The sequence below is a fragment of the Bombina bombina genome, chromosome 2 (genome assembly GCF_027579735.1).
Source record: "Bombina bombina isolate aBomBom1 chromosome 2, aBomBom1.pri, whole genome shotgun sequence".
Lineage (NCBI taxonomy): Eukaryota > Metazoa > Chordata > Amphibia > Anura > Bombinatoridae > Bombina > Bombina bombina.
Genome location: NC_069500.1, coordinates 100,034,120 through 100,047,708, shown reverse-complemented (window position 1 = coordinate 100,047,708; position 13,589 = coordinate 100,034,120). Strand labels below are relative to the sequence as shown.

Sequence of the window (13,589 nt, the reverse complement as noted above, 5' to 3'; positions counted from 1 at the left end):
TTTTCATAAGAAACCTTTCCAGTTTTTTATACTGAATTAATGGTGCAGGGATTCTAGGATATCACTTTTTATATCTTTGAATCCCAATGTTCAACTATCTTTGATTTGGTGGTTAGATCACCATCATATAGTTCTACGGGTCTCTTCGGTTCATTCAACCTGGACCATGATCACTACAGATGCGAGTCTTTTAGGTTGGGAGGCTGTCTGGGGATCTCTGTCAGCACAAGGGGCTTGGAAATCTCAGGAGGCGAGATTACCAATCGATATTTTGGAACTCTGTGCGTTTTTCAGAGTTCTTCAGTTTTGGCTTATTTTTGAAGAAAGAGACGTTTATTGTTTTTCAGACAGACAATGTCACAACTGTGGCGTATGTCAATCATCAGGGTGGGACTCTCAGTCCTTAGGCTGTGAAAGAAGTATCTTGGATACTTGCTTGGGCTAAATCCAGCTCCTGTCTAATTTCTGCGGTCCATTTCCCAGGTAAAGACAATTGGGAAGCAGATTATCTCTGTCAATCAAGCTTTACATCCGGGAGAATGGTCTCTTTACCCAGATGTGTTTTTTCAAATTGTTCAGATGTGTGGGCTTCCAGAAATAGATCTGATGGCATCTCATCTAAACAAGGATCTTCCCAGGGGCCTATTCAGGTCCGGGGATCCTCTGGCGGAAGCAGTGTATGCATTGACACTTCCTTGGAGTTATCAATCTGCCTATATTTTTTCGCCTCTGGTTCTTCTTTTTAGAGTGATTTTCAAAATCATCAGGGAGCAATCTTTTGTGTTGCTGGTGGCTCCAGCATGGCCACACAGGTTTTGGTATATGGTTCTTGTTCGGATGTCCAGTTGCCAATCTTGGTCACTTCCATTAAGGCCAGACCTTATATCTTAACATTCATTTTTTCCATCAGGAACTCAAATTATTAATTTGATGGTATGGAGATTTAACGCTTAGTACTTAGTCATAGAAGTTTATCTGACTCAGTGATTAATACTATGTTGCAGGCTCGTAAATCTGTGTCTAGTAAGATTTATTATCGAGTTTGAAAGATTTACATCTCTTGATGCTCTTTTCATAAATTCTCTTTGCATTCTTTTAGAATTCCTAAGATTTTATAGTTTCTTCAGGATGGTTTAGATAAGGCGTTTTGTCTGCAAGTTCCTTACAAGAACAAATCTCAGCTTTTTCTGTGCTGTTTTCACAGAAAATTTTGTTAATCTTTCTGTTATTCATTGTTTTGTTCAGGCTTTGGTTCGTATCAAGTCTGTCATTTAAGCCAATTTCTCCTCCTTGGAGTCTTAATTTGGTTCTGAGGGCTTTACAGGCTCTTCCGTTTGAGCATATGCTTTCTTTGGACATTTAAATTACTTTCATGGAAAGTATTGTTCCTTTTAGACATCTCTTCATCTAGAACAGTTTTTGAATTAGCTGCTCTTTCTTGTGAGTCTCCTTTTTCTGATTTTTCATCAGGATAAGGTGGTTTTGCTTACTTCTTTTCAATTTTTACCTAAAGTTGTTAATTTTAACAACATTAGTAGAGGAATTATTGTCCCTTCCTTGTGTCCTAATACTAAGAATTCTTTTGAGAGATTCTTACAGTCTTTGGATGTGGTTAGAGTTTTGAAATTATGTTGAAGCTATTCAGATTTCAGAAAGACTTCTAGTCTATTTGTTATCTTTTCTGGTTTTAGGAAAGGTCAGAAGGCTTCTGCCATTTCTTTGGCATCTTGGTTAAGCTTTTTGATTCATCTTGCTTATTTGGAGTCGGGTTAAACCCCGCCTCAGAGGATTACGGCTCATTCTACTAGGTCAGTTTCTACTTCCTGGACTTTTAAGAATGAAGCTTCTGTTGATCAGATTTGCAAAGCAACGACTTGGTCTTCTTTGCATACTGTTACTAAATTCTACCATTTTGATGTTTTCTCTTCTTCAGAAGCAGTTTTTGGTAGAATAGTACTTCAGGCAGCTGTTTCAGTTTGATTCTTCTGCTTATAACTTCAGTTTTTTTCATTATAAAAATTTAAACTTTTGATTTTGGTAGTGGATTAATTTTTCAGCGGAATTGGCCGTCTTTATTTTATCCCTCCCTCTCTAGTGACTCTTGCATGGAAGTTCCACATCTTGGGTATCTGCTATCCCATACGTCACTAGCTCATGGACTCTTGCTAATTACATGAAAGAAAACATAATTTATGTAAGAACTTACCTGCTAAATTCATTTCTTTCATATTAGCAAGAGTCCATAAGGCCCACCCTTTTTGTGGTGTTTATGATTTTTTTGTATAAAGCACAATTATTCCAATTCCTTATTTTTTATGCTTTCGCTCCTTTCTTATCACCCCACTTCTTGGCTATTCGTTAAACTGAATTGTGGGTGTGGCGAGGGGTGTATTTATAGGCATTTTAAGGTTTGGGAAACTTTGCCCCTCCTGGTAGGAATGTATATCCCATACGTCACTAGCTCATGGACTCTTGCTAATATGAAAGAAATGAATTTATCAGGTAAGTTCTTACATAAATTATGTTTTTGTACGATTTTATCGTATAGGCCCCTTAGCGAGACTTTATAGAATTCCACCAGAGAAACAGAAAGACTGGAGAGCATTCTTATAGAATCTCACCAGCCCAGAGAGCTTTAGATAATTGGTCCTTTAGTGACTCGGCAGGAATTGTGAGCTTTAAATCATCAGTCAATTAGCGACTAGAAAGGAATTGTGAGATTTGTTCTAAAAAGGCTACAAACATTTTTATTGGATACTGTACCTGAACTGCATACAGAAGATGCATCCTGTAAACTGACACGATCTCCTGGTGTTGCTTTTTGGTCTCCTACAAGAGAAACACAAATTAGCAAGTCTATGGATGTGATCTTGATTGTGTCTGAGCAGCAGTATAACATTTAGCCAGGGATTCTCATTATATGGCTATTAAGATCTCACTTTTATAATAACAGCATCAGTGGTTTTATGTAATTTTGTGCTACACTATATAGTAGCAATGGAAAAATCAATTGTTAAACTTATAGTTCCACCAATATACTCAATGTAACAGCAACTAGAAAACAATCTGCACCACCTCACCAGATCTTCATTTAACAAGAGAAAATTAAAATGTTATGGTACGCATGTGAATACAACATGAACACTTTTTTTTGTCTTTTCCTTAGTTGTTTAAAAAGATATATAGCAAACACAAATGTCCACTAGCTATACAACGCAATGCAGTCATAAGTTTAAAGAGACACTAAATGCTACCTTTATCACCACAATTTATGGTTTAAAATGCTGGCACACGGTGCATACTTAAGTACACTTTTGAAATAGCTATAGCTTATATTGCAAAAATGATTCTATTCAAAACAGAAATACACCTGTGTGGATTCCAGTTTTAGCTGTAATGTCCCTTTAAATAAAAATGCTGAAATTAGACTGTAGGACTATAAAAATAATGTGAAAATCCCATTAGAAATATGTTTAGCAACTCTGCAGGCACTTGCTAACCAATATGCACAGGCAGCCATTCTCTTTGGCTATTTTTCCTCTTTTTTTTACAATACAGCTAATCCAAAAATATAATCATAACTGTGGTTATTTAAAAAAAGAAATCAAGGAAAATTTTCACTTTCAGAAAATAATTTGTGATCCACAAAGTGTTTACATCTGCCCTTGCGTAGAGTGCAACTACAAAATATTACCTTCAGATATATTTCCCATTAAAAGTTAATAAAATAAGTCCCAAAATGGTTTTAAATTAAAACCAAAAATACACACATTTAATTTTATGTACAGCATTCAGAGTGTGTATGTAAAAATTGTTTATGTCTAAAAATTACATTACAACAATTATGTGCGTGTCTGAGAGTGATGTGAACAAAATGCTATGAACTGTGAGCAAAGGAAAATAAATATTCCATATTTTTCATGTAATAGTTGAAACTCGGCCTACATGTCTCCATGATGGAATAACCGTTAAAGGGACAGTCAACACCAGAATTTTTGTTGTTTAAAAAGCTAGATAATCTCTTTATTACCCATTCCCCAGTTTTGCATAACCAACACTGTTATAGAAATACACTTTTTACCGCTGTGATTACCTTGTATTTAAGCCTCTGCAAACTGCCCCCTTATTTCAGTTCTTTTGACAGACTTGCATTTTAGCCAATCAGTGCTCACTTCATGGTAACTTCACGTGCATGAGCTCTATGTTATCTATATGAAACACATGAACTAATGCCCTCTAGTGGTCAAAATGTATTCAGATTAGAGGCAGTCTTCAATGTCTTTCAACTAAGAATACCAAGAGAACAAAGCAAAATTGGTGACAAAAGTAAATTGGAAAGTTGTTTAAAATGACATTCCCTATTTAAATTATAACAGTTTTTTTTGGACTTGACTGTCCCTTTAATTATTTGCTAGAATCGCTACTAATAATATACTCCGTTAATGTAATAAATAAAAATATACACATTTGGTTTTTTTTCTCCTTTGTAAGATCGGCTTCCTTAGCGAAAACACTTTGAAAACGTTTGGGCATTATTTTTTGGCTTGTTGAGGGAAGTATTTCTGAAGGCAATAATTTACCATTGCATTACATGCTAATACCAGATGCAGACATTATGATGATGCTCTTTGTAAAAAGAACTTATGCCACAACTTGAATTCAAATTACAGCTGACATGTTACCAAAGTACCATCTTTTCTGGGTGTTGTCAATCAGGACAATATATTCATGTGTTGGTTCATGGAGGTTTAATAAGAAATTGGGCTATATATGGTCCATATTGTTCTGTCTTACATTCCTCACTCTGTATATAGAAGTATTTTTGGTCCATAAAGACATAATGTAACCATGCACTGCCATCAGCTCGTAATAAATATAATACACATTATATATCTAACAGTCTAAACAACAAGTGATGATTTTATTTATATTTTACTTACAGAGTTTAACAATTGTTCATTTAGAGCACAAACGTGTTACTTGACATGATTACTTTATAATTCTAAATCCCATGCCAAGGATATGATATACGTGTAACAATCTATGGACTCTGCCAAATGCCATGGGCATTAATATACCGGGAAGCTGATAAAAAGGCTAAGGTAACGCTACTACTGTGGTGGTTCTATGCAGGTGCACTCTGCTGGGCTGAGTAGGAGGGTAAACATTGCACCTCACTTTCACCTTATGCTTGGCCACACCACTGGACCAACTCTCTACAAACCAAATAATCTAGCTATGCCCCAAAGACAGCCCAGCTCTGCCAACTGAACATCCATAGTTCTGTCAGCAGAAGACTTGTGTCTTCATGAAATATTCACTATCTACATTTACATTCACAATTATCTAAGTTTTAATTATGTTATCAAATGTACTTGATTATCTTGGTATCCTTTGTAGAAGAGCATACCTGAGTAGGCTCAGGAGCAGCAATAAATTATTTTCAGCTAGCTGATGATTGGTTGCTACACACATATGCTTCTTTATATTGGCTCAGCTAGCTCCAACTAGTGCATTGCTGCTCTGGTGCTGCTTTTGAGGGTGTGTTTAACCACTTATCAGGGGTTACACACACAAGGGTCGATCACAATCCTTTAGAAAAGTTTATCTAATGATTTGTTTTTAAAAAAAAATTTAAATCACCTTTAAAGTCTACTGGGATTTTGCAGCTAAATCATTTGATAAACATTTTCTAAAAACAAGTAAAGGTGTAATAATAAAAGGCTCCAACACATATGTAAAACTAAAACTTAAAGGGACATGAAACCAAAAATGTTCTTTCATGATTCAGATAGAACATACAATTTTAAACAACTTTCCAATTTACTTCTATTATCTAATTTGCTTCATGCTTTAGATATTCTTTGTTAAAGAAATAGCAATGCACATGGGTGAACCAGTCACACAAGGCATTTATGTGCAGCCACCAATCATCAGCTACTGAGCCTTTTTAGATATGCTTTTGAACAAAGTATATCAAGAGACTGAAGCAAATTAGATAATAGAAGTAAATTGGAAATCTGTTTTAAATTGTATGTTCTGTCTAAATCAAGAATGAAAAAAATTGGGTTTAGTGTTCCTTTAAAATAATAATCATAGATTTTAAGGGAGTACTTGAGATGGCTACTGTATGATACTGAGTTACAACTGTGTTTGGCCGCCAAGGGGTTACTCATAGCATCATTTTAAATTGATAATTCTTGGTTCAGTTCATCTTTTAGTTTTACTACATTTTTCATCATTTGTCCCATAGCCGCATAACTATTGCTAATTGTTCATTATAAATCTATAAGCACAGTAATTAGAGAGGCTGTGTATTTCACACTAATGCTCATTAGGTCACGCACTTACCACCAGCTGATTCTGCAACTGCTTCACCTGCTGCTGCACAGCTTCCAGCTGCTGACTCTGCCTCTTGGATGTGTTCGATGAAAACGAAAGTTGTGAAAGACTGTTCAGCGCCTCCTTTAATTTGCTGACTTCCTTGGATAACTCATTTATCTAGAAAAGATTTGTGAAATATATTAATTTGTCTGGATAAATATAAAAAAAAATATTGTATGACTGATAAGAACACTGATATGTTCCAAACCAATTTCAAAGAAGATACACTGTACTGCACTACATTTAGAGAAAAAACATAATTTATGTAAGAACTTACCTGATAAATTCATTTCTTTCATATTAGCAAGAGTCCATGAGCTAGTGACGTATGGGATATACATTCCTACCAGGAGAGGCAAAGTTTCCCAAACCTCAAAATGCCTATAAATACACCCCTCACCACACCCACAAATCAGTTTAACGCATAGCCAAGAAGTGGGGTGATAAGAAAAAAGTGCGAAAGCATAAAAAAATAAGGAATTGGAATAATTGTGCTTTATACAAAAAAATCATAACCACCACAAAAAGGGTGGGCCTCATGGACTCTTGCTAATATGAAAGAAATGAATTTATCAGGTAAGTTCTTACATAAATTATGTTTTCTTTCATGTAATTAGCAAGAGTCCATGAGCTAGTGACCTATGGGATAATGAATACCCAAGATGTGGATCTTCCACGCAAGAGTCACTAGAGAGGGAGGGATAAAATAAAGACAGCCAATTCCGCTGAAAATAATCCACACCCAAAACAAAGTTTAAATCTTATAATGAAAAAAAACTGAAATTATAAGCAGAAGAACCAAACTGAAACAGCTGCCTGAAGTATTTTTCTACCAAAAACTGCTTCAGAAGAAGAAAACACATCAAAATGGTAGAATTTAGTAAAAGTATGCAAAGAAGACCAAGTGGCTGCTTTGCAAATCTGATCAACCGAAGCTTCATTCCTAAATGCCCAGGAAGTAGAAACTGACCTAGTAGAATGAGCTGTAATCCTTTGAGGCGGAGTTTTACCCGACTCGACATAAGCATGATGAATCAAAGACTTTAACCAAGACGCCAAAGAAATGGCAGAGGCCTTCTGACCTTTCCTAGAACCGGAAAAGATAACAAATAGACAAGAAGTCTTTCGGAAATTTTTAGTAGCTTCAACATAATATTTCAAAGCTCTAACTACATCCAAAGAATGCAACGATCTTTCCTTAGAATTCTTAGGATTAGGACACAATGAAGGAACCACAATTTCTCTACTAATGTTGTTAGAATTCACAACCTTAGGTAAAAATTTAAAAGAAGTTCGCAACACCGCCTTATCCTGATGAAAAATCAGAAAAGGAGACTCACAAGAAAGAGCAGATAATTCAGAAACTCTTCTAGCAGAAGAGATGGCCAAAAGAAACAAAACTTTCCAAGAAAGTAATTTAATGTCCAGCGAATGCATAGGTTCAAACGGAGGAGCTTGAAGAGCCCCCAGAACCAAATTCAAACTCCAAGGAGGAGAAATTGACTTAACAGGTTTTATACGAACCAAAGCTTGTACAAAACAATGAATATCAGGAAGACTAGCAATCTTTCTGTGGAAAAGAACAGAAAGAGCAGAGATTTGTCCTTTCAAGGAACTTGCAGACAAACCTTTATCCAAACCATCCTGAAGAAACTGTAAAATTCTAGGAATTCTAAAAGAATGCCAAGAAAAATGATGAGAAAAACACCAAGAAATGTAAATCTTCCAGACTCGATAATATATCTTCCTAGATACAGATTTACGAGCCTGTAACATAGTATTAATCACAGAGTCAGAGAAACCTCTGACTGAGAATCAAGCGTTCAATCTCCATACCTTAAAATTTAAGGATTTGAGATCCTGATGGAAAAAAGGACCTTGCGATAGAAGGTCTGGTCTTAAGAGTCCACGGTTGGCAAGTGGCCATCCGGACAAGATCCGCATACCAAAACCTGTGAGACCATGCTGGAGCCACCAGCAGAACAAACAAGCACTCCTTTAGAATCTTGGAAATCACTCTTGGAAGAAGAACTAGAGGCGGAAAGATATAGGCAGGATGATACTTCCAAGGAAGTGACAATGCATCCACTGCCTCCGCCTGAGGATCCCTGGATCTGGACAGATACCTGGGAAGTTTCTTGTTTAGATGAGAAGCCATCAGATCTATTTCTGGAAGTCCCCACATTTGAACAATCTGAAGAAAAACCTCTGGGTGAATAGACCATTCGCCCGGATGTAACGTTTGGCGACTGAGATAATCCGCTTCACAATTGTCTATACCTGGGATATGAACCGCAGAAATTAGACAGGAGCTGGATTCCGCCCATACCAGTATTCGAGATACTTCTTTCATAGCCAGAGGACTGTGAGTCCCTCCTTGATGATTGACATATGCCACGGTTGTGACATTGTCCGTCTGAAAACAAATGAACAACTCTCTCTTTAGAAGAGGCCATGACTGAAGAGCTCTGAAAATTGCACGGAGTTCCAAAATGTTGATTGGTAATCTCACCTCCTGAGATTCCCAAACCCCTTGTGCTGTCAGAGACCCCCAAACAGCTCCCCAACCTGTCAGACTTGCATCTGTTGAAATCACAGTCCAGGTCGGAAGAACAAAAGAAGCCCCCTGAACTAAACGATGGTGGTCCGTCCACCACGTCAGAGAGTGTCGTACAATCGGTTTTAAAGATATTAATTGAGATATCTTTGTATAATCCCTGCACCACTGGTTCAGCATACAGAGCTGAAGAGGTCGCATGTGAAAACGAGCAAAGGGGATTGCGTCCGATGCAGCAGTCATAAAACCTAGAATTTCCATGCATAAGGCTACCGAAGGGAATGATTGAGACTGAAGGTTTCGACAAGCTGAAACCAATTTTAGACGTCTCTTGTCTGTCAGAGACAGAGTCATGGACACTGAATCTATCTGGAAACCTAAAAAGGTTACCCTTGTCTGAGGAATCAATGAACTTTTTGGTAAATTGATCCTCCAACCATGTTCTCGAAGAAACAATACAAGTCGATTCGTATGAGATTCTGCTAAATGTGAAGACTGAACAAGTACCAAGATATCGTCCAAATAAGGAAATACCACAATACCCTGTTCTCGTATTACAGATAGCAGGGCACCGAGAACCTTTGTAAAAATCCTTGGAGCTGTTGCTAGGCCAAACGGCAGAGCCACAAACTGGTAATGCTTGTCTAGGAAAGAGAATCTCAGAAACTGATAGTGATCTGGATGAATCGGAATATGCAGATATGCATCCTGTAAATCTATTGTGGACATATAATGCCCTTGCTGAACAAAAGGCAGGATAGTCCTTATAGTTACCATTTTGAATGTTGGTATCCTTACATAATGATTCAATATTTTTAAATCCAGAACTGGTCTGAAGGAATTCTCCTTCTTTGGTACAATGAAGAGATTTCAGTAAAACCCCAGCCCCTGTTCCAGAACAGGAACTGGCATAATTACTCCAGCCAACTCTAGATCTGAAACACATTTCAGAAATGCTTGAGCCTTCACTGGATTTACTGGGACACGGGAAAGAAAAAAATCTTCTTGCAGGAGGCCTTATCTTGAAGCCTATTCTGTACCCTTGTGAAACAATGTTCTGAATCCAAAGATTGTGAATCGAACTGATCCAAATTTCTTTGAAAAATCGTAATCTGCCCCCTACCAGCTGGGCTGGAATGAGGGCCGCACCTTCATGTTGACTTGGGAGCTGGCTTTGGCTTTCTAAAAGGCTTGGATTTATTCCAGACTGGAGATGGTTTCCAAACTGATACCGCTCCTGTAGGGGAAGGATCAGGCTTTTGTTCCTTATTGTGACGAAAGGAACGAAAACGATTAGTAGACCTAAATTTACCTTTAGATTTTTTATCCTGTGGTAAAAAAGTTCCTTTCCCCCCAGTAACAGTTGAAATAATAGAATCCAACTGTGAACCAAATAATTTATTACCCTGGAAAGAAAGGGAAAGCAAAGTTGACTTGGAAGACATATCAGCATTCCAAGTTTTAAGCCATAAAGCTCTTCTAGCTAAAATAGCTAGAGACATATACCTGACATCAACCCTAATGATAACAAAGATGGCATCACAAATAAAATTATTAGCATGTTGAAGAAGATTAACAATGCTATGAGAATTATGATCTGTTACTTGTTGCGCTAAAGCTTCCAACCAAAAAGTTGAGGCTGCAGCAACATCCGCTAAAGATATAGCAGGTCTAAGAAGATTACCTGAACATAAGTAAGCTTTTCTTAGAAAGGATTCAATTTTCCTATCTAAAGGATCCTTAAAGGAAGTACTATCTGCCGTAGGAATAGTAGTACGTTTAGCAAGAGTAGAGATAGCCCCATCGACCTTAGGGATTTTGTCCCAAAACTCTAATCTGTCAGATGGCACAGGATATAATTGCTTAAAACGTTTAGAAGGAGTAAATGAATTACCCAAATTATTCCATTCCCTGGAAATTACTTCAGAAATAGCATCAGGGACAGGAAAAACTTCTGGAATAACTACAGGAGATTTAAAAACCTTATTTAAACGTTTAGATTTAGTATCAAGAGGACCAGAATCCTCTATTTCTAATGCAATTAAGACTTCTTTAAGTAAAGAACGAATAAATTCCATTTTGAATAAATATGAAGATTTATCAGCATCAACCTCTGAAACAGAATCCTCTGAACCAGAGGAATCATTATCAGAATCAGAATGATGATGTTCATTTAAAAATTCATCTGAAAAATGAGAAGTTTTAAAAAACCTTTTACGTTTACTAGAAGGAGGAATAACAGACATAGCCTTCTTAATGGATTTAGAAACAAAATCTCTTATGTTAACAGGAACACTCTGAGTATTAGATGTTGATGGAACAGCAACAGGTAATGTAACATTACTAAAGGAAATATTATCTGCATTAACAAGTTTGTCATGACATTCATTACAAACAACAGCTGGAGGAACAGATACCATAAGTTTACAGCAAATACACTTAACTTTGGTAGATCCAGCATCAGGCAGCGATTTTCCAGAAGTATCTTCTGATTCAGGATCAATCTGAGACATCTTGCAATATGTAAAAGAAAAAACAACATATAAAGCAAAATTGATCAAATTCCTTAAATGGAATGGGAAAAAATGCCAGTGAACAAGCTTCTAGCAACCAGAAGCAAATAAACAATGAGACTTAAATAATGTGGAGACAATAATGACGCCCATATTTTTTGGCGCCAAAAAAGACGCCCACATTATTTGGCGCCTAAATGCTTTTAGCGGCAAAAATGACGCCACATCCGGTACCGCCAACATTTTTGGCGCAAAAACGTCAAAAATGACGCAACTTCCGGCGACAAGTACGACGCCGGAAATAACAAAGAAAAATTTTTGCGCCAAAAAAGTCTGTGCCAAGAATGACGCAATAAAATGAAGCATTTTCAGCCCCCGCGAGCCTAACAGCCCACAGGGAAAAAAGACAAATTTTAAGGTAAGAAAATTGATTATTCAAATGCATTATCCCAAATAATGAAACTGACTGTCTGAAATAAGGAATATTGAACATCCTGAATCAAGGCAAATAAATGTTTAAACACAAATATTTAGAACTTTATATAAAGTGCCCAACCATAGCTTAGAGTGTCACAAAAATAAGACTTACTTACCCCAGGACACTCATCTAAATGTAGTAGAAAGCCAAACCAGTACTGAAACGAGAATCAGTAGAGGTAATGGTATATATAAGAGTATATCGTCGATCTGAAAAGGGAGGTAAGAGATGAATCTCTACGACCGATAACAGAGAACCTATGAAATAGACCCCGTAGAAGGAGATCATTGAATTCAAATAGGCAATACTCTCTTCACATCCCTCTGACATTCACTGCACGCTGAGAGGAAAACCGGGCTCCAACCTGCTGCGGAGCGCATATCAACGTAGAATCTAGCACAAACTTACTTCACCACCTCCAAAGGAGGCAAAGTTTGTAAAACTGATTTGTGGGTGTGGTGAGGGGTGTATTTATAGGCATTTTGAGGTTTGGGAAACTTTGCCCCTCCTGGTAGGAATGTATATCCCATACTTCACTAGCTCATGGACTCTTGCTAATTACATGAAAGTAATATACACTGCACTGCTCTTCATTTGGAGAAAAATATACACTGTACTGCACTTCATTTGGAGAAAAATATACACTACACTGCACTTCATTTAGGACAAATATACACTGTACTGCACTTCATTTGGAGAAAAATATACACTGTACTGCACTTCATTTAAGAAAAATATACACTGTACTGCACTTCATTAAGAGAAAAATATACACTGTACTGCTCTTCATTAAGAGAAAAATATACACTGTACTGCACTTCATTTAAGAAAAAATATACACTGTATTGCTTTTCATTTAGAGAAAAATATACACTGTACTGCTCTTCATTTAGAGAAAAATATACACTGTACTGCTCTTCATTTAGAGAAAAATATACACTGTACTGCTCTTCATTTAGAGAAAAATATACACTGTACTGCTCTTCATTTAGAGAAAAATTATACACTGTACTGCACTTCATTTAGAGAAAAATATACACTGTACTGCACTTCATTTAAGAAAAAAAATGGGATTACTTTTGCCTTTTTACATAAACTTATAGATGGTGATTATTTAAATATTATAAAAAAAAGTTTACAACTTCAAATATTTACAGGATTAGAAATATTTTTTATAAAAGGAGTAAACACATATTTGATCACAGGAATGCAGGTTACACTCTGTATTTCACCACTGTACCCGCAGATATTGTGCGCAGGAACACAGGATACAAGAATTCCTCATTAAGCAGCAGCTGGTGAAAATTTTATATTAAAATATTATAGAGGTACAATGGTTATTTCAAAACTTACAAAGGGTTTGTCAAACAAACAAACAAACAAAAAAAAAAAAAAAACACACAGCTTTTGTGAATTTATGTTAACAAGATATTTTGGCATTAATAAATGCTGAATATTTAAAAGATTTGTTAAAAAATTATGTGCCATGTTATTTTTGAGTTTTTTTTATAATATGGTATTGTGTTCTGCTTGTGTATTGAACATAAATTGACAGGATTTTATCAGCCTAAATATATATTAAATTGTTGTAATGGCCTTGTATAAAATAATTAAAAGGACAATACATTCTGTAACTTTTAAAGTATGGGATAATCTT

General features: G+C 36.3%; 1 protein-coding gene across 3 annotated transcripts in view; it reads right to left on the bottom strand.

Moving 5' to 3' along the window:
* Nucleotides 1-13,589, bottom strand: part of RAI14 (retinoic acid induced 14) — a 484,372-nt gene that overhangs the window by 12,386 nt on the left and 458,397 nt on the right. For all 3 annotated transcript variants that reach the window (XM_053701194.1, XM_053701193.1, XM_053701195.1), the window contains 2 exons: nucleotides 6,352-6,501; nucleotides 2,764-2,829 (listed from right to left, as the gene is read on the bottom strand). In XM_053701194.1, coding sequence (XP_053557169.1) covers nucleotides 2,764-2,829; nucleotides 6,352-6,501 — 216 coding nt within the window. The remainder of the gene's footprint in view (nucleotides 1-2,763; nucleotides 2,830-6,351; nucleotides 6,502-13,589) is intronic.